Source organism: Pelodiscus sinensis, chromosome 8 (assembly GCF_049634645.1).
Source record: "Pelodiscus sinensis isolate JC-2024 chromosome 8, ASM4963464v1, whole genome shotgun sequence".
In the NCBI taxonomy this organism is placed as follows: Eukaryota; Metazoa; Chordata; order Testudines; family Trionychidae; genus Pelodiscus; species Pelodiscus sinensis.
Window position 1 is genome coordinate 1,583,474 of NC_134718.1, and position 21,945 is coordinate 1,605,418.

The window sequence follows — 21,945 nt, forward strand, 5'->3', positions numbered from 1 at the left end:
CGCACGGCGTCTGCCTGCCCCAGGATGGCAGGGGATGCTGGGAAGGCCAAGACTTGAACGGGGTTCCCAAAAGAGCTGGGGACAGGCCCATCGATGGCTGTTAGCCAGGGGGCAGGGATCTGTGTGTCGGGCTGGGAATGGGCGACGGGGAGGGATCACTGCAGGGTTCCCTGTTTTGCTCCCTCCCTCTGGGCACCTGGCACTGGCCGCTGTCGGCCGACAGGACCTGGGCTGGCTGGCCCTGGGGTCTGACCCAGCCTGGCCGCTCTGATATTTTTAATCTCCAGCCACTACTACCTAGCATGGCTCAGGGAGCTGCTGGGGCGTGACGGAGACCCACAGCGCGAGTGGTGCATTCGGGTCTCTGCAGCTGCCAGTGAGCCGCTCCTGCGGGTGGTGCTAGACGCCCCGGCTGGCAGCAGAATTGGGGTTTTAGGAAGAGCTACCGCGGGGAACCCTGGCTGGTTTTATCCCGGGAGCAAACCTGTTCTCTGTGTGAAGTGTGTTTGACGCTGCCTTGCCTGGCGCGGCCACGATGGGAGCAGGCACCCTTGCTTCCCATGAAACGTGTGGCTTCCCCCACCCCCTGGAGTTCGACCACCCTGCCCTAGTCCCAGTGCTTTGCCCGCTGCACCGTGTACGCATGCTGCGGCTGCGTCTCCACTTGAAACGCTGCCGGGAGCAGCCGGGTCCAGCCGGCTCGGGGCAGCCTCGCCGGTTCCGCCGGGCGACGGAGCTCAACGCAGGCCTGTCGGGAGCGAAGCGCAGGCAGGGGCAGGCGAGGCGCTGGGGAGCCCAGGCGAGGGAAGGCGGCAGAGCAGACCCATGGCGACGTTTGTGTAGCGCTGTCTCCTGCCAACCAGGAACAGGGTCAGTTGCGAAGGCAGAAGCAAGCGCAAAGGAAGGTGTTCTGCAGTCCAGGGGCACTCGCAGGGCCGGGGAGCACTAAGGGGGCTGCGTCTTTTCCCATCTCTCTGCTATCTGGCTGCCTTGCAGTCCAGGCTGGTACCCCCATCCCCATGAGGCAGGGCAGTGCTGCTACCCCCCTGTGCACACGCCACAGAGAATTGTCAAGGCAGCAGGGCCTGCCAGCTTGTCCGTCGGGCCTCCCGTGGGCCGCAGCTTGGGGACAGGAGACGCAGAGCCCAGGTCTCCCAACTCTGCGACTCGTGTCCTACCCCTGGGCAGCCTGCCCCGGTGGGTGCCTGCCGGCCAAGCTCTGGGGGTGTGTGTCTAAACCGTGTGTGATTGAGACCATGTGTGTTTTGCTGCAGAGCCATCCAGAAATGGGGCTGGTGCCGGTGCCGATCAGCCCGATTCCAACCACGCCTGTCACGCCGCTTGGGACCACCCCGCCTTCTTCCGACGGTGAGACACGGAGCCCTCGCGTGTGGCGCCAGCCGTGGCGCACGTGGCAAGGCGGCAGCGCATCCCTGGCCTGTTGCCTGCCTTCCAGCCAGGCCTGCTCTGGTCACCAGAGCCAGTGGGCGCTTTCGGTGGCTTGTAAGAGTCACACGGACTCTCCGCTCTCGTGGGCCCGGCCCCAGGGATGGGGCTGGCGTGTGTCCCAAAGCCACAGCAAAAGCCACATCCTGCGAGCAAAGGACAGACGCAGCCTCCCGCCAGGGCGCCACCCAGGCAGTGTTGTCACGGGCTCTGCTTACGGCTGGTCTGATTGTTAGGGGGTTAGAATCCCAGAATCCCAGGGCGGGCAGAGCTCTCAGGAGTCATCCAGCCCAGCCCCCTGCCCAGAGCAGGACCGACCCAGCTCAGTCAAGCCGGGACTTAACACCCCTAGGGATGGAGATTCCGCCCCTCCCCAGGGAACCCAGCCCAGCGCTTCCCACCCGCCTAGGGAAAGAGCTTGTCCTGATCTCCCACCTAGGCCTGCTCATTGCCCCTCGATCTGCCATCTGCTGCCACTGAGAACAGCCTCTCACCATCCTCTCTGCGCCCCCTTTCAAATCCCCCCTCCCTCTTCTCTGCTGCAGACTGACTAAGCCCCAATCCCTCAGCCTCTCTGCCTAAGCCAGTGGAACTCGTCTGCCAGGCATTTAGCTGCTGTGGGTGCCACTTGTCACTAATGTACTTGTCTCCAGCTTGGAACTAGCCGACGATTTGCATCCAGGCTGTGGGGAAGTGGGAGCTATTCGGCTGTTACCGCTGCCCCGGTTTTTGAAATGCCCACTTAAGCTGCGATCTGGGAGCCTGGGGGTTCTCAGCCAGGCACCGTGCTGCCGGCGGTAATGCCCTGCCCTCGGCCGAGGCCTGCAGATGTGCGCCGCTCTGAGAAACGAAGCCGCGTTTGCAGAGCCTGTTGACCAGCAGGGCCCGCCTGCGCGGAGTGCGGTTTGGCAGTGCCGGGGTTACCCTTGTGCATCTGCAGCCCCGAGGCTGCGTTCTGCCTGGTTACCATGGATATCAAAAGCTTCAGTCGAAGGCCCGTGTCCCCGCGTGCCGGGTGCGTTCTGTGATGCTGTGGGCCCGGCACTCGGACGCTCCCTTCCAGAGCTAATGGAGCCGCTGCCCCGCTGTCTCGCCCCGCCACCTACCACTGCTCCTTCCCTTTAGTGCGGTGACGAGGCAGCTGCCTTCAAAGCGCCATCACGGCGGGCTCAGCCATCGCCGCGCCTCCCCGCTGCTCGCAGGTTATTGAGCTTAAGGAAGGGGAGTTGCTGCTAACCTGCCAGGCTCCCGCCGCGAGGCATCTTCCATGTGCCCGCCCTGGCGTCTTTGCTCTGCTCCCCCCTCCCTGCAGCGCCAAGCGCTGGAGCCTAGATGGGCTTTGGCGCCGGTGCCGCCCCCAGAAGGGCTGTTCTTGTCCGGCGAGGTCAGAGTGCCTCTCGGTTTGCAGCGGGAGCGCAGGCTCCAGGGTAGCGCAAGGCATTTCGGCTTGAGAGCGAAAGGCTTTTCTTTGGCTGCATTGGAAAAACAACAAACCCCGGAGCTGAGCTATTTTCCAAATCCAGGGCATGTAACAATCCCTGTGCAGGTTCCAGGCCCTCGTCTGAGCTCCGTGGCTTTAGAAGCAGGCTGGGGCGCTGAGCTGGAATTCCCCCGGCTGTTAGCCTGCACCATGAATTAAGCCTTTTAAAGTTTCAGGATAAACCCCACGTCTTCATAGCAGGCTGCGGCTTTTCCCTGGCTTCAGCCCTGATGGGTTCTGCAGAGGGATTTTGTTTTTAAGAAGGCTTCTTCGGTTTGCTGTAAACGCTGCATCCATAATATACCAGTGTGTGTTACAATATACCAAGGTGCCTGTCACCGGGGTAGCTAAATGCTAATTTCCTTATCATATATATAGTAGCCCAGTGTCTGAGTCTGTAACGCGGAAATGCCGGTTGTCCCTCTGGGTGGCGCTGTTGCTGAAATGCCGGTTGTCCCTCTGGGTGGCGCTGTTGCTGAAATGCCAGCTGTTTCCCCTGGGCGGCCCGTGCTGCATGGGGAGTGCGTGGCTCAAACGGCCGCTTGCTCCCCCGTGGTGGCCCGGCTGAGCGGCGCAGAAGTCAGCCGAGCGCCACGGTGGGAGGGGAAGGTGGGGCGGGGCGGTGACGTGGGGCGTGACAGCGGCTCCAGGCCCTGCCCCCTAGCCGTGAATGTCACCGCCCCATCCCCCTTCACCTCCCGCCGTGGCGCTCGGCTGACTTCTGCGCCGCTCAGCCAGGCCGCCACGTGGGAGCAAGTGGCGCAAGTGGCCGTTTGGGCTCTGCGCCCCCCATGCAGCACGGAGAGGGTGGAGCCCAAAAGGCCATCTGGGCTCCACGGTCCCCCAAGTGAGAGGCAGGAGGGGGAGGAGAAGAGAAAGGGGGGGGAGGCAGTAGGAGGAGGAGGGGAGAGAGAGTGGGAGGGAGGCAGTAGGAGGAGGGGAGAGAGAGAGGGAGGCAGTAGGAGGAGGAGGGGAGAGAGAGAGGGAGGCAGGAGGAGGAGGAGGAGGAGGAGAAGAGAGAGAGGGAGGCAGGAGGAGGAGGAGGAGGAGAAGAGAGAGAGGGAGGCAGGAGGAGGAGGAGGAGGAGGAGAAGAGAGAGAGGGAGGCAGGAGGAGGAGGAGGAGGAGGAGGAGAAGAGAGAGAGGGAGGCAGGAGGAGGAGGAGGAGGAGGAGGAGAAGAGAGAGAGGGAGGCAGGAGGAGGAGGAGGAGGAGAAGAGAGAGAGGGAGGCAGGAGGAGGAGGAGGAGGAGGAGGAGGAGAAGAGAGAGGGAGGCAGGAGGAGGAGGAGGAGGAGAAGAGAGAGAGGGAGGCAGGAGGAGGAGGAGGAGGAGGAGGAGGAGAAGAGAGAGAGGGAGGCAGGAGGAGGAGGAGGAGGAGAAGAGAGAGAGGGAGGCAGGAGGAGGAGGAGGAGGAGGAGAAGAGAGAGAGGGAGGAGGAGGAGGAGGAGGAGAAGAGAGAGGGAGGCAGGAGGAGGAGGAGGAGGAGGAGAAGAGAGAGGGAGGCAGGAGGAGGAGGAGGAGGAGGAGAAGAGAGAGGGAGGCAGGAGGAGGAGGAGGAGGAGAAGAGAGAGAGGGAGGCAGGAGGAGGAGGAGGAGGAGGAGGAGAAGAGAGGGAGGGAGGCAGGAGGAGGAGGAGGAGGAGAAGAGAGGGAGGGAGGCAGGAGGAGGAGGAGGAGGAGAAGAGAGCGAGGGAGGCAGGAGGAGGAGGAGGAGAAGAGAGAGAGGGAGGGAGGGAGGAGGAGGAGGAGAAGAGAGAGAGGGAGGCAGGAGGAGGAGGAGGAGGAGGAGGAGGAGAGAGAGAGGGAGGCAGGAGGAGGAGGAGGAGGAGGAGGAGGAGAGAGAGAGAGGGAGGAGGAGGAGGAGAAGAGAGGGAGGGAGGCAGTAGGAGAAGAGGAGAGAGCCCCAGCTCGTGCGTGGGATCCGGCTCGCCTTGGCTTTAAGCAGCTAGCGTTGTGTGGCGAGCAGGCTGGCGAGGCCCTGGCTCTGCTCCCGGGGCCACGGCTGGGCTCGCTGAGCCTGATGCAACCGACAAGCCGCCTGCAATGGGCCGCGGCCCTTGCGTGGGGTTGTGCTGAGCTGGCCAGCTCGCGCTCACAGCTGCCGCCGCCCCGTGGCTCTGGGAGTCTGGCTCGATCCACCCTAGTGCACTTGTGTCTGCCTGCCCCGGGAGCCTGCAGCGCGGAGGGGCTCGGGCGGGCTGGGGCCGGTAGGCGCCGAGGGGCCAAAGCGTACTGTGTGCACGTGGGCCAAGCTGCCCCCAAGCCAGAGTAGGGGGTGGGGCCCCTCACTAAGCCCCGAGGGCTCCGGGTGGGGAGGGGGATGAGCTCTGTCCGTAACCCCCGACCCCGCGTCAGGGTGGCTCGCCCGGCTGGGGAGCGCGGCGCTGAGGTGACGCGTCTCTGCTTCGTTCCAGTGATAAGCTCCGTGGAGCTGCCTCTGGACGCTGACGTGCAGACCAGCAACCTGCTGATCACCTTCCTGAAGTACAGCTCCATCGTCATGCAGGACACCAAAGGTAGCCAGCCAGACCCCCTGGGCACCAGGGCAGAGCGGAAGCTCGGTGCGTGCCGGAGCAAAGGGATTTCTCCTGGCCGGGTGCTCGTTACGCGGGGCCCGGGAGCCCTGGTGCTGGATGCAGCAGCCGGAATAACCAGGGCAGCATCAGCCACTCAGATTCCCAGCTGGGTGGGAGGGGCCAGTTCAGACCCCGTGGAGCTGGCTTGCTGAGACCAGGAAGGGACTTACGCCAGGAATCCGTGAAATGTTCTGTGGCCCTTCAGCGCCCGCGGGTGTCCCCTGGGAACTGGGAGAGACGGGTTCCGGGGGTGGGGCTCCAGTGCACCCCAGAGCAAGCCGCCCGCCCACCAGCCCCAGCTCCCGGGTGGGGGGCGGGACAGGTCACTGGGACCCACCCCTTGCAGTAGCGAAGGGGCTTCAGAGGGTCCCTGCGGCGGTTTCCATCCTTCTGGCCCTGGAGTGGAAACCCTGGTAACGAGGCGCTGGCACCCTGGCCCAGTGTGCACGGCTGCTTAGTGTGCCTCACCCGCGGGTGAGCAACTCTCGCACGTTTGTGACCAGTGTTCGGTGCATGTGCCAGCCCGTTGCCAGCACACGCTTGCTGCGTGTCGCTGCGCCCCACCCGTGCCATTGCTGCACGTCACTGAGCGCAGGCAGTGCCCCGCCCCGGACTGCACCCGGAGTGTCCCTGCCAGGGAGCTTGCGGGTGGGATGCCGGGCAGTAACTGAGGTGCTTGGAACAGCTGTGAAGACCGTGGCGGGGTTAGTAGGGGAGGTAAGTTCCTGGGGGAGATCCACCCAGGGCACTTAGCCGAGCCGGGCGGGAGGGAACTCGGCCACTGCCCTGTTCCGCCCTTGCAGCAGAGATGTTACAGCTGCTGGCTTAAAAGTCTTGGTGCGCATCCTAGATCAGGATGGGTCCACAATTCATCCCGGCTCGTGAATCCCTGCGAGGCTGCATCTGGGGCCAGGAGCAGATCTGGAGACCAAGATGGAGTCGGCCACAGGGCCTATTTATACCCCCTCCTGGCTCTTCCAAGCTGGAGACAGTCACATGGTCTCTGGCCAGGCACCTAGATCCCTTCATAGGTGGGTCTCTGGTACTTGAGACCTATTGTCCCTGGAGCCTTGCTAATTAGCATGTCCATAGGCTGAGCCCATTGCTCAAGCACATACAGAGAAACTCCCTGTCTCCATACAGAGCACATATTCCTAACTCCACACCCAGACGTTACGCAGATCTATGAAGGGCAGATACAGAATCTGTAGACATTAAGCTTTTGTTTGACACCTCACGTGGCCCCCTTTGTACCACTTTTGGGGCGAACACCCCCCATGGGTGCAGCAATGACCTGGGCTCCCCCAGCGCAGCCCGGGCAGGGAGCCTCGTGTGGCTCGCGCTCACAGGAGCCGTGCAGGCGTTGGGGCTCGGGCGCCACCACGGGGCTGTCCTCGAGAGCCGAGGCCCAGTGTCTGCGAGGCTCTTTCCAGCAGGCTTGCGCGGGCGTCCTGCTTCAGCCAGGCTTGCTGCGGGCGGCCCCCAACGACGCTCTTCGCCCTGAGGGGCGCTCCCCCAAGCACAGAGCCTTTTAATTCCTCCGCGGGCGTCCCTCAGTCCTCCCGCACAGCGGCCCCCCGGGCCTTCCCTTTCCGCTCGTGTTCTGAGGAGAGACGTCCGAGGCCAGCGACCCCGGGGGGCGGAGCAAGGGGAGCGCTGCTACAGGCCACGTCTGTGTCCGTGTGGGCGTGGGCAGGGGGGCCGTTTGCTCCAGGCCAGTACGGTTGCTCCGGCCCTGCCCCGGAAAGGCGGCATTTAAGACCCGTGCACTCGCTCCTGTGTCACGACCCGCCCCCGCGGGATCCCTTAGCTGGTGGAGCCTCGCGACAGCCCATCAGCCAGGGCGGGAGCCGGCTCGTTTCCCTGCCACAATGAGCGCTCAGCGCCTCTACTGGGAGATGCCCCAACGTGCTGCGCCTGCCGGCCCGCCTTGCCTCTAACTCCCGGCTGGAAGCAGCCTGCCAGTCGCTGTGCGAGCAGGCCAGCAGGGGCACTGGGTGGGGCGCGCCAGTGCTTTCAGCCTAAGCCCCAAGGGACGGACGTGGACGCGGCGCCTTAGGAACAAGCCGGGAGCTCGTGCCATAGAAAACTAACGGGGCTGCCGGGCAGTGCGTTCCCATAGGCCACGGCTGGTCCTGCACAGGAAATCCGGCTCTCCTTTGGTGCAGAGTCCGGCTGTGGCGGGGAGACGCTGCGGTGCCCCTGCGCTGCCGTGTGTCGGCTCAGTGCGCCCCCGGGAACGAGCAGAGCCAGCGGCCCAGGGGCCTGAGAGCTCCGTGTCGCCCAAGGTGGGGGGAGTGGGCCACTGCCCTTCTGCTGGATGAAGATCTGGGTCTTCAAAATCTTTCTTCCTGGGTTTTCCTTTCAGGCCGGGCAGCTTTTCCCTGGTCCGGGAGGGCTCAGAGCTGGGGCTTGGGGCAGTCTCGGCCCTTCGCGCATGCTGGAACGGAGCTGCCGATGGGGGATTCCTTTCAGCCTGTGGTTCTCAGTCACTCGGCCGGGGGAATAGACACAAGCGAAGAGCAGACTTTTAAGCAGCACGAACACAAGGAGCTTCCCTGCTCCCTCCGTCCCTTCCTATATACGGGCTGATCGCTCTGGCTGCCTTCTGGTCCAACGTCTACCAGGACAGACAGGACCGGACTTTACATGGTGGGGGTGAGGGAGCCCGTGACATTACAAACTAGCCCTTGCAGAGGTTTCTAGCCACCCTTCTGCACCCGGGCCAAGTCCCCGGTGCCCATGGGGGGGCGGCGAACGCTGCGGGTAGCGCCTAGGGCTTTGACTCCTGGTGCTACACTGCCTGGCTGCCACCACTCTTCTGCGTCCCCCAGAGACCTGGTGGAGGAAGAACTTGGCCCCGGAGGGCTGGCCAGGGGCTAATCGGTTCACACAGCCCATTGGGAAAGGGGCAGGGGAGCCAGAGAGAGACCCGGCTCCAATCTTGACGGAGCAGCTGCCTTACTCCATTGGGGCCCTCCAGTGCCTTGCTGAGCTGTTGCACTTCCCCCGAGCTGCTGAGGAGCAAACCCGGACAAGTGGGCTGGTGCAGGATTGTTTGGGGGTTGTTTATTGACACAGAGTCTTAAGAGTGAAGTGACACACCCACCCACCCACCCACCGCAGTCCTGCTGGCAGTTCGGAGGCAGGCTGCAAGCGCTCTGTAGATCACTTCTGACTTCGCTGCTGGCTGGTCAGCATCAGCGTCAGCGTCAGCTTCCCGGAGCCTCGCCCATGACGTTCCTTGGGAGATCCATTCGGCTCTGCAGGAGGCTTTACTCTCTCTGGGCCGGTCCCAGGTTTCTGCTGTGATCTTACATCTTGCCAGAGAGAGAGAGAGATTCAGGCTGCTTCTCAGTTAATTTATCTGCTTGCAGCGTCTTAATCTGCCTTAAAAGGTCACGGATCCTAAACTGCCTTTGGTTGGGTATTTCTCATTCACACCTTCCCCACATTCCACAGGTTACATGCATATTCATAAGCAGCATGGTTTCTAGGCAAAACTGGGCCTCGTGGCCTTGCGTACAAGAAATGGCATTGTACCGCAGCTAACATGCCAAAGGGCGATAAAAAGCTTAACAGAACTTGTAACTAAGAAAGCCAAGGTCAGGAAAGGGGCAAAGAAGAGGAGTGTCCAGTTAGCTAGAGCCAGTGGGGGGGAGTGGGGTGTGGTCCTGTCCGAATGGTTGCAGAACAGCTTCCAGCATTCTAGCGTCTGTGTGGCTGCAACCTGCCTGGTGGCTCTCACCGGCCTTGGTCATACTGTGGCATGACCCCAACACACCCCCAGGCCCAGATCCCCCCCAGAAAGGTGTGCCCTGTGCTGCCCAGCTCTCTGCCGACGGGAACAAAATCTTGTAAGTCTGTTATTTCGCAAAGGGAATAATATGCCAGTTTCTGATCTCCAGCAGCTTATTCAGACACTTCAATTTATCCACGCTAGATTAGCTCAAACTGTAAAACAAGTTTATTAACTACTAGGAGATTTGATGTGAGTACAGGCAATGAGGCATAACAGTCAGAAACGGTTACAGCGAAAACGAAGCGAGGGTGTTTATTAATGCTTAGCTTCACGCGCTAGATTAGACTTCCACAGCGTTTCTCACCGATGCTTTTGATGGGCTTACCAGCCAAAGCCAGCAGGTTGGGAGCCTTGGCCCGCACTCCCGACAAGCGCCCTGTGTCTCACGGTGAGTGCCGCGGGCGGGGAGAGGAGTGCCGTGGAGTGCTTGTCCCTCCATTGCACGGTGTCAGTCCCTCTCTTGAAAACCGTTCCCAGCTGCGCACTGGGAGACGGCCCCTACCTGGGGGGTGTTCCCTGCTGCACCTGGGCCAGCTCCCTTTGCTTCCCTCCCTGCTCGATGGCTCGGATCTCTGCTTCAGTGCAGGTTAGCAGCACCCCCTGCTCCTGTGTCTGCTGCCCCTTGGGGCAGGGCTGTGGGGTTTGGAACACGCGTCATTAACACCCTGTGGGGTGGATCTTGTCGCTTCACATCCCGTGTTGCTCCGTGTTTCCCGCGGGGCCAAGGCAGGCCAGCAGTCCGAGCTTTCCGATGGTACTTACAGGGCACGCTTGGTAGCAAGAGCGTTACAGCAGTGTGGAGGGTGTGAGGCCAGGGGTGTATTCTGTCTCTCCAGAGAGCCTGTTTGGAGGGACAGAATAACTGTGGTGGTGTTGCAGAGCCTGCCAGCAGCTCGGGGGAAGGGGGGTGGTCCGGCTGCGGAGGTGGGGGCGGTAGGGCCACACTTAAGACTGTTCGCTCCTGCAGTGTGGGGTGAGCGGGCACGTGATAGGGATGTTAAATTGAGTTTAATCAACTAGTGGACTGGTCAGCTCCCCCCCCCCCCCCGGCTCCTGCTCCTCCGCCCCCTCGCTGCCCCTCTCTGCTAGAGGCAGCAAGGCGAGGTGCGGGGAGAGCGACTAGTCGAGGGCCTGGACGACTGTCGAGAGGCTCGTGCTTGTGGGATAGCCGGCTAGTCGCGCCCATCCCTGGCGTGTGCCGAGTTCGATCCGCGGCCCCTTGTCTTGTGTCCTGCTCCGATCCCCCCGCCGGCGCAGCAAGGCCAGCGGCTCACCGGAGCATGTTCTTGTTCCTTGCAGATGAGCACCGGCTGCACAGCGGCAAGCTCTGTCTGATTATCCTGACGTGCATCGCGGAGGTAAGTCTCGGGCGCCACCCCGGCTCATCAGCCCCCGGCTCCCGCCCCGCCCCACCCCGGGAGAGGGTGACCCAGCCAGAGTGTGCAGCCCTTGGCCGTGACCCTCGGCGCCGCTGCCCTTAGTGCTGAGCCTACGCGAGCAGCCTGCGGCCTCTCGAGGGGCGTCACCATCTCGTGTCGAACGAGGGGAGCGCACCGAGCTGGCTCCCTCTCCTTCGGCGCACAGGTCCCTGGGGCAGCCTGAGTCCTTCCAGGGCCCTGCTGAGCCCCATGCTAGGCACAGTCCTGGGCAGGTCCTGCCGCGAGGGGAGGGGAGGGGATGTGGGCAGAGGCTCAGGTCCCGGCTGCAAAGGGGCGTAAGGAGAGGTGGGTTGTGCGCCAGTGAGCCCCGTGTGCTTACAGCCCCGCCCCCGAATGCCGAGATTTAACCTTTCGTCAGTCGGCTCTTCCCGTCTTGTGACCAGCGGTGGAGTAATGCGGAGAAGCTGGCTCTTGCCCCGTCTCCTGTTTCAATGTGAGGGTGCAGCCCGGTAGCGCCCTGTCAATGAAACCAGGGCTTCCCAGTCCTGGGGCGCGCGGGCCAGTGCGGATCGCTGCAGTCCAAGTGTGTCTGCCTCGGAGTGCCCGGGTGGCGTTCCCAACCCGGAGTGCAGCTCGGAAAGCCACGTGCCACGGTGCCGCATCAGGGCGCGGTGTCCGATTGCAGCACAAACGCTAGGAATCCGCTGGCCTGAGCACGCCCGAGAGGCGCCGAGACGGAGCGCACCACTCGACGGTCTAGCAAAGGCGCGTTTGGCCTGGAGCGGAGCGGGCGGATGTTGCCTGCCCAGCGTGGCCGTGACGTAGGGTGGGCTCTGGAATGAGCCTGGCCTGCGGATTGGAGCTGCTGAGCCGCCTCCCCGCAGCCTGAGCGGCAATAACTTCTGCCGGGACGGGCCATCAAAATGCCACCGTGAAGCTTCCTCTTGGCTCGGGCTCAGGGCCGGCGCGGGAGCCGCCTTGTGCGTGGGACAGCCCCGTGGCGCTGCCGTGGGCGAGCAGACACAGGCACGGGAAAGAGACACCGGCTGCCGTCTTTAGGGCTAGTGCAGCCGCTTGGGTTGTCAGGCTAGAGACACGTGGGGCACAGGCCAGAGGAGCAAGCGCCCCGGATCAGTTGGGGGCGAAGGGCTGAGAGCCAGGGCTCCTCAGAGCCCGAGCCTGGGGTCCTCTGCAAGGCACCAAGCCAGCCCCGCCGACGTCTGGCCCTCAGGGAGCCATACAATCAATTCCCACGGCTCTCCGGCGCCCCCAACCCCTCGGTAGAGAGGAGAGATTCTGAGCACCACTCTCCTGAAATAAAAGGTTCCTCCGGCCCCAAGGGCCAGCCGCCTTCCCAGGTCCGTCCATAACTTAGACTCTTACCAAAACGCGCGCTGGGCCAGCCCTTTGGCATCGAAATCGACGGGTGTATGTCTAGGGAGGGCGGGCGGGAGTTCCAGCTGTGGAAGGGATGAAATACGCGCACCGACTGTCAGCCCCCGCACCGGCGTGCAGCGGAGCAGGACTAGAGCCGAGTCTGTGGCGTGCACCCACCGTTGGGCTGGGCCCTTCAGTCCCGTGTTCAGAGCGTCAGGTCCTAGCCAGGGTCCAGCAGAGGCGAGGGCTCTCGGCGTTCCTTCTGTGGGAAGGGGCGGCCCCGCTTGGAGTTTGTCACGGTTGGGTAGTCAAACACTGGAATAAATTGCCCAGGGGGGTTGTGGAATCCCCATCTCTGGGGATATTTCAGAGCAGGTTAGATAAATGTCTGTCAGGGATGGGCTAGACAGTATTTGGTCCTGCCATGAGGGCAGGGGACTGGACTCGATGACTCTCGAGGTCCCTTCCGGTCCTAGTGTTCTATGATTCTATGTGAGCAAGCCCCTGCCCGTGCCGGACTCAGATCTTTACGGGTGCAGCCGCTGTTCCCTTGCGGGTTTGAACGTTCCCAGGGGAGCTCTTCCGATGGGGGTGGCCCCTGCACAGGTCCATGGTCACTCGAGCTCGTTGTGACGGGCAGGCTGGCTGCTCGGGGGTTACTCCAGGAGCTAACCGTGGCCATACACGTCCAGCGCCAAAGGTCCGGTACAGCCACGCTCCGCGCACAGCACAGCCCTCACCAGCAAGCCACGAGCTTTCCACCGACGCCTCCCGGGCCCACTTGGCACAAACCCAGGGCCACCTGTCTGCTCAGAGTTGGGCCTGATAACGCCCCAGCCTCTTCCCGCTGCCTAGCCCGTCTGCCGCCTGCAGCTGGGAGCCCCCGGGCACGTGGTGGGGCGGGGGCCGGCGCCGGGGCCGTTGCTCACCTCCGGCACCGCTCTCTCCCGTAGGATCAGTACGCCAATGCTTTCCTGCACGACGACAACGTGAATTTCCGAGTAAACCTGCACAGAATGGTGAGTCCCCCCCAGCTTCCTGTCCCGTGGGCCGGTGGCAGCCAAGCTTTGGGGTCTTCGGCGGGTTGTCCTGTTCACAGGCACCTGCCTTGGGCCGGGCCACCGGCGGGGGAGCGGGAAGGAGACTCCGCGCCTGGCTCCTTGCACCTGGCCCGGGGGAGGGCTGCTTTGAGCCGTGGCTGGCCCGGGTAGGCAGGGAGAGGTGCCGTGGGGAACGGCGGAGCTAGTGCTTCTGGGGAGCAGCCGGCCGTGCGCTCCAGCACACGCTAGGCCCCTGGGGGACAGCAACGTGCCGGGCGCAGGGACTCTCAGCTCGCCGAGCCGAGCCAGCCCTCGAGTAGAATCCCAGGGCGGGCGGAGCCCTCAGGAGGCACCGAGTCCAGCCCCTGCCCAAAGCAGGATTGACCCCAACTCAGCCATCCCAGCCAGGGCTTGGGGTTGGGGCGTGTGGTTTTCCCCTCGCTGGCCCCAGGAGCGCTGCTGCAGGAAGGCCACTTCCCTTTCCTCCAGGGAGCCCAGCCTGGAGCGGCAGCCTGCAGGGTTGGGAATTTGTGCATGTTCCCTCAGCGAGACTCACTCCGACCTGCCAGCTGGTCCCTGCGGTTGCTCTCCGGGGTGGTTCCCCCTGGTTTGGGACGGGCTCTGAACCCGGGGCCTGCTGGGGGCTGCACGCAGGTTTCAGGGGGTCCTCTGAGCAGGGCCAGCATTAGACTTGCTGGGGCCCTGGGCAGAAAGAAGCCGCCCCACGGCCTGGAGCTAAACCAGAGCCCCAGCCCCACCATCTGCGGCTTGCCCTGAAGTCTGAGCAGCTAAGCGTTGCGGGGCCCTGCGGCCAGGCTCCGCTTGCTACCCCTGTGCTAGCCCTGGCTCTTCTGTGCAGAGGAGGAGCTGGGGTGGCCCGAGGGCTGTGGGTCTTGGAGCATGTTGGGGGCGGGGGGCTCAGAGAGAGGTTGAGCTCCCCCAGCCTGGGAGACGCTGGGGTGACCACTCCAGGGCACAAGGCAGCAAGAAAACGTGGCTCTGGGCTGCACGTACAGGAGTGTGTGAGCAAGACACGAGGAGTCGTTCTCCCGCTCTGCTCTGCGCTGGTCAGGCCTCAGCTGGAGTCTTGTGTCCTGTTCTGGGCACCGCGTGGCAGGACAGAGGTGGAGAAATGGGAGAGGGTCCAGAGAAGAGCAACAAGAATGATTCAAGGTCGAGAGAACATGAGCCATGAGGGAAGGCTGAAGGAACGGGGCTTGTTTAGTTTGGAAAAAAGGGGACGTGATATTTTCAAGTACCTGAAAGGGTGTTACCAGAAGGAGGGAAGAAAATTGTTCCCCTCGGCCTCTGAGGACAGGACAAGCAGCAAGGGGCTTAAACTGCAGCCAGGGAGGTTGAGGTTGGACATTAGGAAAAACTTCCTGCCTGTCCGGGGGTGAAACACTGGGATAAATTCCCTGGGGGGTTGTGGGATCCCCATCCCTGGAGATATTGAAGAGCAGGTCGGACAGACACCTGCCAGGGATGGGCTAGCCCAGGGCTACTCAACTTTGGAAGCTCCGGGGCCCACAATGGTATTCTCAGCACATGCCGAGGGCCGCAACTTAAGTATGGTTGCGTGTACATGCAAATATATGTGCAAATTTATGCAAATAGCTTCTTTCACACTGACGGGCATGAATGCATAAATTAAGGCAAGGCCCCACAACACGCAGGCCCCATTGAAGTCTGCTCTGCTGATATGAATACAATGCAACAGTTACCTGATTCCCACCCACTTTTAATGAGCAGCGACAGTGCGGGAATGGAACTACCAAACCCATCGCAACAGGAGACCATGCTACTGACTACGGTTTTGTTTTGGCTCCCCCCTCGCTGGCTGCGTGTTGAGCCCTGCGTAAACCCAAACCAGCCATGGGCTGCATGTGGCCCACGGGCCACGTGTTGAGTAGCCCTGATCTACATGGTGCTGGTCCTGCCAGGAGGGCAGGGGACGACTCGCTGCCTCTCGAGGGCCCTGCCAGCGCTAGGGGTCTATGATTCTGTGTGCAGCCCCACACCGGTAACCCCAAGCCTGGCCTAGAATCGCCTGCCTGGGCTCCTCGAGGGGCAGGGAACACTCCGGGCACTGAGAGCAACTGGCCGTCTGGGCCGGGGGCGTACGGGAAAGCGCCACGCTCTGGCGAGACAGCGCCTGCCGTTACCCAGCTGCTGGCTGTCTGTGAGCGGGCAGGGCTGCCGCACCTAGAGCCGTGGGGAAGCCCCGTCGACAGGCAGGCCCGGGAAATGGGCTTATTTGTGTGGAAAGGGGCGACGCCGCGCCAGGGACCGCGCCGAGCATCTGCTGACTTCCCTTCTCTGTGTGTTTGAAGCCCATGAGGCACAGGAAGAAAGCCGCAGACAGAAACCTGCCCTGCCGCCCCCTGGTGTGCGCGGTGCTCGGTGAGTATTGCCAGCGCGGGATCCCTGTGACAAGGAGATGGGTGTTGTAGGGCAGAGCTTCCTGGTGTTGTAGGGCGGAGCTTCCGGGTGTTGTCGGGCGGAGCTTCCTGGCTACCTTAGCTGGGGGAGGAATTTGAATTCTCAGCAGGGTGGGTTTTATCCCGGCCCCTCCCTTCCCTCTCGCTGGTGCTGCCTCTCCTAGATCTGTCTAGGAGATCTAGGAGGGCTCCCTGGACCCCTCCTTGCCATTGCTCCACGAGCATCTCGACTCTCCTGCCTGAGCAGTGTCTGGTGCCCGAGCTGAGGGAACGCGGGTGGGAAAGGAACAGACGCAGGCTGGAGCAGACACAGGCTGAATGTGACTAGCTGGAGAGTTGCCTGGTCTGTCTCCCGGGCTGGGCTAGACCTGAGGCTACTTAAATGTAGCCCTTGGGAAACTGACCGAGATGAAGACCGAGTCGTATGCAGAAGCCACCGGTCGTTTCTGAGGGGAGACCGGATTCGCTTGGCTCCAGAGCCAGTTGGGTAGAGAGAGGCACATCCTCTTCGTGATCGTCTCGGAAAACAAAGCCGTAAAACCCACCTGCCTTCTGGTGACAGCCCTACAGCGTATTTCTTGCTGGCATTTTCCAGCCGTGCTGAGGTTTGACATGCGAGTGCAGTTCTGTGCATCAAAACTAGCGAGGTGCTTTCTGTTTGAACAGTGGGGAAAAGAGCGTGGAGCAAGCATGTGTCAGAGCACATCGCGTTAAAATGCCAGGCGACTTGATAGCGTCTTCCTCTGCGTTCAGAAGAAAGGCTTAATTCAGACGCAGCTGTTACTAAATTCTCCCTCTTGCTTCTACCTGGGACTGATGTCTGGTGACACGGGGGCTGTGGGGAGTCGCATGTGCTTGTTGTCTGACAGGTTTTATCTTGACTTTGTCTTTGTCCTCCCTGCTCTCGCAGATCTGATGGTGGAGTTCATCGTAACGCACATGATGAAAGAGTTTCCTATGGATCTCTATGTGTAAGTGACGTCGGTCCGGCCGTGAGTTTATTCTCTGGCGTGTGGGAGGGAGGGGAATTTAATCACATAGTGCTCGCCAGGCCAACACAGCACTGCTTGGGCAGGTGGGGCTTTCCAGACGCTCCTAGGTCCGAGCTGGAGATGTCCAGTGTGCCAAGAGAGTGTCAAAGGAACGAATTTTCCCGTCAGGCAGTTTGCCTAATCTGCCAGATCAGCCACACAGAGCTGCACAGTCACAAAACATTGGGCCAGCCGCCAGAGCCAGGTCCCAAGTAGGGCAGCCAGCCAGTTCTGAAGCACCAAGGACGGGTGACACAGGGCTGGGAAGCCAGTCCCACGCTCAGGAGCTTATTGCAAACAGGGTGAAATCTCCTCTGGAGCAAGGGGGTGAAATGCGCAGTTGGGGGCAGCATGAGGTCTGCGGGGCTAGTGCTGCATCTGCACAGTGCATGTTCCACCCCGCACGGCCCGCTCCCCACCCCGCGGGACACAGGCACGTCTAGGACGACGCTCGGCCCCTGCAGAAAGCACTGGCTGCCAGCGGAGCGGGCTTGCTCCCGTTCTGGGCCCGGTTTCAGAATCAGTGAGAGACGCGGGGAGGGGAGGGGTTTCGAGTCAGGGTCAAAGCACGTTTTAAAAAGATGAGACGGAAGAGAAGCAGCAGCAACTCCCCGTGTGCAGCCGTATGCATCCATCCAGCATGTTTGCGCAGGCCCAGTGCTCCCACGAAGGGGCGCGCCGGCGCGGCCGCGCACACGAGCATTCTGCCCCGCCCACCTCCTCTGGAGAGCCACGCGGCAGGCGGCTGCTCCGGTGCGCGGGGCTGGCTGAGACGGCGTGGGGAGGGAGCTGCTGGGGCGGGGGAGGCTGGCTCCAGTGGCCGGGGCTGCCATGTGGTGGGGGGACCCGGCTCTGCTCCGGCAGCTGGGAACGTGAGTTAATAACTTGGGTGCCACGGTGGCCCACATCCAACTAGTGCCCGTGCCCTCGGTGTTGGTGCACAAGCCAAACCCCCTCCGCTCATGAGGGACACTGGCCAGCCCCTCCGCTAACTCCCTGCCTGGGGATCCTGCATGACCTGGGAGCCAAGCGGCTCCTGTTCAGAAACTAGCCCCACAAATCCAGAGCTCTGTGTGAGACGCCCCCTCCCGTCCGGGCCTGGGGCCGCCTCTTCCCCCGGGCAGCAGGCCTGGGGTCGGGGGCCAGGCCCTCCCAGCCAGGGCTTGGTGCAGCTGCGGGCCCGGGCGGCCTGGGGGCAGCGCTGATCTTGCCCTTCGCTCTGTTCCAGGCGGTGCGTCCAGATCGTTCACAAGCTGCTGTGCTACCAGAAGAAATGCCGCGTGAGGCTTCATTACACCTGGCGGGAGCTGTGGTCAGGTACTGCCACCCCTCGGCCTGCGCCCCGGCCCGGCCCCTCGCCAGAGCCCCGGCCCGGCGACGGCTTCGCCAAATGGCTTTGTTTGGTCAGAAAGCCCTCCGCCCGGGAATTACAGCCCCTTAGATCTCCCCCTCGGCCCCCGGGTCTGCCCGGGCTGCCTTCCTTTCTGGCCAGGCGCCGTGGTACCCCGGTGCCTCCTGGCGGTGTCACGCCCGTCCTCAGAGCCCCGCTGGCCCCACGTCAGCACTGCTCCTGAACGGAGCCGCCCCCCTCAAGCAGCGGGGAACACGGGGCAGGGGTGGGAGACGTGGCCCGCCCTTTCCCACGTCCTTGCAGCACGGGGGGAAGGAGAGGAACGGAGCCGTGTCCCTGGGAAGGCTTTTAACCTCTGGCCCTCGCAGTGTTGGCTGCAGGCCCCCCCACCGAGCATGAGAAGGCCGTCTGTGTGCTCCTCCAAACGGAGCCGGGTGGGGCTAGCGCAGACACAGCGCTGGGCGCTTCTATTGCCCTCTGTGTGTTCACCGGAGAGGGGGCTGGGCGCTTCTATTGCCCTCTGTGTGTTCACCGGAGAGGGGGCTGGGCGCTTCTATTGCCCTCTGTGTGTTCACCGGAGAGGGGGCTGGGCGCTTCTATTGCCCTCGGTGTGTTCACCGGAGAGGGGGCTGGGCGCTTCTATTGCCCTCGGTGTGTTCACCGGAGAGGGGGCTGGGCGCTTCTATTGCCCTCTGTGTGTTCACCGGAGAGGGGGCTGGGCGCTTCTATTGCCCTCTGTGTGTTCACCGGAGAGGGGGCTGGGCGCTTCTATTGCCCTCGGTGTGTTCACCGGAGAGGGGGCTGGGCGCTTCTATTGCCCTCGGTGTGTTCACCGGAGAGGGGGCTGGGCGCTTCTATTGCCCTCTGTGTGTTCACCGGAGAGGGGGCTGGGCGCTTCTATTGCCCTCGGTGTGTTCACCGGAGAGGGGGCTGGGCGCTTCTATTGCCCTCTGTGTGTTCACCGGAGAGGGGGCTGGGAGCTTCTATTGCCCTCGGTGTGTTCACCGGAGAGGGGGCTGGGCGCCTCTATTGCCCTCGGTGTGTTCACCGGAGAGGGGGCTGGGCGCCTCTATTGCCCTCGGTGTGTTCACCGGAGAGGGGGCTGGGCGCTTCTATTGCCCTCGGTGTGTTCACCGGAGAGGGGGCTGGGCGCCTCTATTGCCCTCGGTGTGTTCACCGGAGAGGGGCGGGGAAGAGCAGGCCTTGTCCCTCGCTAATTCCCATGCCTTTGTGCCAGCCCCACAGCAGCGTTGGGGGCTGTTCCTGCCCCAGCCTTTGTGGCTTACAAGGGAGGTTGTAGCAAACTGAGGGAGTCCCCAGTGTCCCGCTCCGGGTGTTGTGGGTCACACCTGGGAGTGATGACTTGGCTGGACTCGCGCAGCCCTGGCCAGGAGCGTGGCTAGCAGGGGGCTGTTGGCCAGGCCGTGCCGAGGTTCCTGGTCTCTGTTCCCAGCCAGGCACCTTCCTTTGGCCGCTGTGACGTGGGCGTGCAGGGCCGTGGACGTGCACCACCGATCTGCCTCTGCCACGGCACGTGGGGCCCATCCTGCCCTTTCCAGGCTCTGCCTGCCGGGGGCGAAGGGGTGCCCTTCGTTAGTGATCCCTTCCAGTTGCGGCGTCCCGGCGGACGGCTGTGTGGCGGCGCCAGTAGGCACTGGGCCAGGCAGCAAGCAGCAATGGCAGGGTAGCAGTCAGAGCTGGGCCGTTCCTGCATGGCCAGGCCTGTTCCCTACACTGGCTGTGCCCCCCGCAAGCGGCTGTGCAGGCGTTTGCACCACAGCCCTGGGGAGACCAGCCCGCAGCTTACGGCTCTCGCTGCACGGGACCCTAACGCTAAGCTTGCCCCTCCCCCTGCAGCGCCCTGCGCTCTCACTGCACAGCCACGCCGACGCACGGCCCCGCTAGCTCCTTCCGTCCGTGGCTCCTGCCTCCCCGGGGGCACTTCCTCCGCCTGCCGGGCCGGGGCTCTGCAGCTGAAGTGCAGCGCTCGACGTTACTACCCTGGCCTCCCCCTGTACGGCGTGTGGGCTGTGAGGGGAGGGGAGAGGGTTTTCGAAGGGTGAGGTTCGGCGTGCGGGCTGTGAGGGGAGGGGGAGAGGGCTTTCGAAGGGGGAGGGGAGGGGAGAGGGCTTTCGAAGGGTGAGGTTCGGCGTGCGGGCTGTGAGGGGAGGGGAGAGGGTTTTCGAAGGGTGAGGTTCGGCGTGTGGGCTGTGAGGGGAGGGGAGAGGGTTTTCGAAGGGTGAGGTTCGGCGTGCGGGCTGTGAGGGGAGGGGGAGAGGGCTTTCGAAGGGGGAGGGGAGGGGAGAGGGCTTTCGAAGGGTGGGGGGAGGGGAGAGGGCGTCTGAGGCCTGCTGCTAGCACTTGCGCTGCTGGTGGGACCTTGCGGCGAGATGCAGAGGACCAGGCACGGGGGGGGGGAGGCCGCGGGAGAGGTCACAGCTGCCCTCGCCCTGCTGGGCCCCGTCTGTGTTTGCTCACACGCAGCCCAGCGGGGCCTGTCCCGTCTCGTGGGCTGTGAGTTGGCAGGAGACGGGTCCGCGGCCCGGCCCGATGTGTCTGCACACGCCTAGGCCAGGCTGTGCCGGCCGGCCGGGGCGTGGGAGGAGTCCCTAGCCAGGCAGGTGCGCTTGCCCCCGCGGGCGGGCTGACCCGTACGGGAGGGGCGAGTCCCAGCGCCTTGCCATGGGCAGTGCTCTCAGGACCGCATGCCCTGGAGGTTTTGTTGCTGTGAAAGAGCGCAGCCCTCTGGTGTCAGATTGTGCCCCTCCCCCAGGCCGGGGGCACCCCGCAGTCCCAGCGCGGCCCCGCTGGATGGCTGGGCGTGGCCCCTGCTCGCCGGCTGGGCTACGCGATGGACCCAGCGGGGTCTGGCCCCCGGGGCCCTTTGCCGGGGGAGCTGGCACCCAGCAAAGTGAACCCAAGCGTGTGTTCCCGCCGCGGCCCGCAGGTAAAACGCTGCGAGGCCCGTAGGCCTGGGGCCGGCCGCCCCCTCTCCTTGCCCTGCGGGGCTCGGGGCAGCTCCGCTCTCCTGGCCTGGGAGGGACCGACCGCCCTGCCGTGTTCTCCCAGCATCCCCAGCCGCTGCTCCCCCTCCAGCTGGGGGTCTTTGGGGGTTTGGAGCCCCTGCCAGCCTCGGCTTGGGCCTCGGAAAGCGGAACCAGCTGGCCTGGCTGGAACCCAGCAGGGGGTGTCCCCAAGGGGCAGTGCCCCTTCATTCCCGGAAGGGCCTGGGCCTCCCCTCAGCGCTGTCGTCCCCTTTGCTCCCCTCCGCAGCCCCGGGCCTGGTGCCGCGCCGCCTGGCAGGAGAATATCGTGCAAGCGAGGTGCCGAGGACGGTCATACAAGACTCAGCTCTCACCCTCCTCTGCCAGCCTGTTTCCATGCAGCAGTGCACAGCGCTCCCATTTCCGATCCCCCTCCCTTGGCTGTGAGCATCACTGCGAGGCCTTGCGCCTGGCGTGCCCCTCCCGCACAGTTGGCAGAGACCGACTTGACCGGTATCCGCAGGGGTGACGGGGACGCCGCCTGGAGCGTCCCCTTCACGTGCTGGGATATTAGCTGTTCCATCGCACTGCCCAGGCCGGCGGGTCGGAGCGCCTCGTCTTGCCCTGCCGGAGCGTTCGTGTGCGCCCAGCCCGTGCGGCTCGCTCCTGGGTCACAGCGGCAGTTTAAGAAGAAACAGCTCGGAGTCTGGTGGCGCCGTACGACTACCGATTGTCTCATGGCCACAGCCGCGGTGAGCTGCAACGCGCGTCCTCAGCGGCACGGAGGAGAGGCGGCCGGTAGGCCCCAGAGAGGAGCGGCTTGTCGGCGCTGGTTCAGTCGGTGCGTGTGGCTAAGGTGCGGATACCCACAGCGCACAAGGACTCGTTGTCACGAGAGAGCCATTCCCAGCCATTCTGATGGGGCAGACGTGCACGGTCCGGCTCGGTTGCAGCCTGTTGTAGAAGTGGGTTTGCGTGAGGACGGCGACGTTCGAGTCAGTGTGTCGGGGAGGTTACAGTGTTCTCCCGCTGGTGTTTGT

At 63.5% G+C, this 21,945-nt stretch overlaps 1 protein-coding gene across 5 annotated transcripts in view; it reads left to right on the forward strand.

Annotated features, from left to right (window-relative positions):
• ARMH3 (armadillo like helical domain containing 3) overlaps positions 1-21,945 on the forward strand; it is a 124,990-nt gene that overhangs the window by 43,095 nt on the left and 59,950 nt on the right. For all 5 annotated transcript variants that reach the window (XM_075934501.1, XM_075934499.1, XM_075934498.1 and 2 more), the window contains 7 exons: positions 1,275-1,368; positions 5,339-5,440; positions 10,602-10,660; positions 13,012-13,077; positions 15,432-15,501; positions 16,450-16,510; positions 17,799-17,887. In XM_075934501.1, the coding sequence (XP_075790616.1) occupies positions 1,275-1,368; positions 5,339-5,440; positions 10,602-10,660; positions 13,012-13,077; positions 15,432-15,501; positions 16,450-16,510; positions 17,799-17,887 (541 nt within the window). The remainder of the gene's footprint in view (positions 1-1,274; positions 1,369-5,338; positions 5,441-10,601; positions 10,661-13,011; positions 13,078-15,431; positions 15,502-16,449; positions 16,511-17,798; positions 17,888-21,945) is intronic.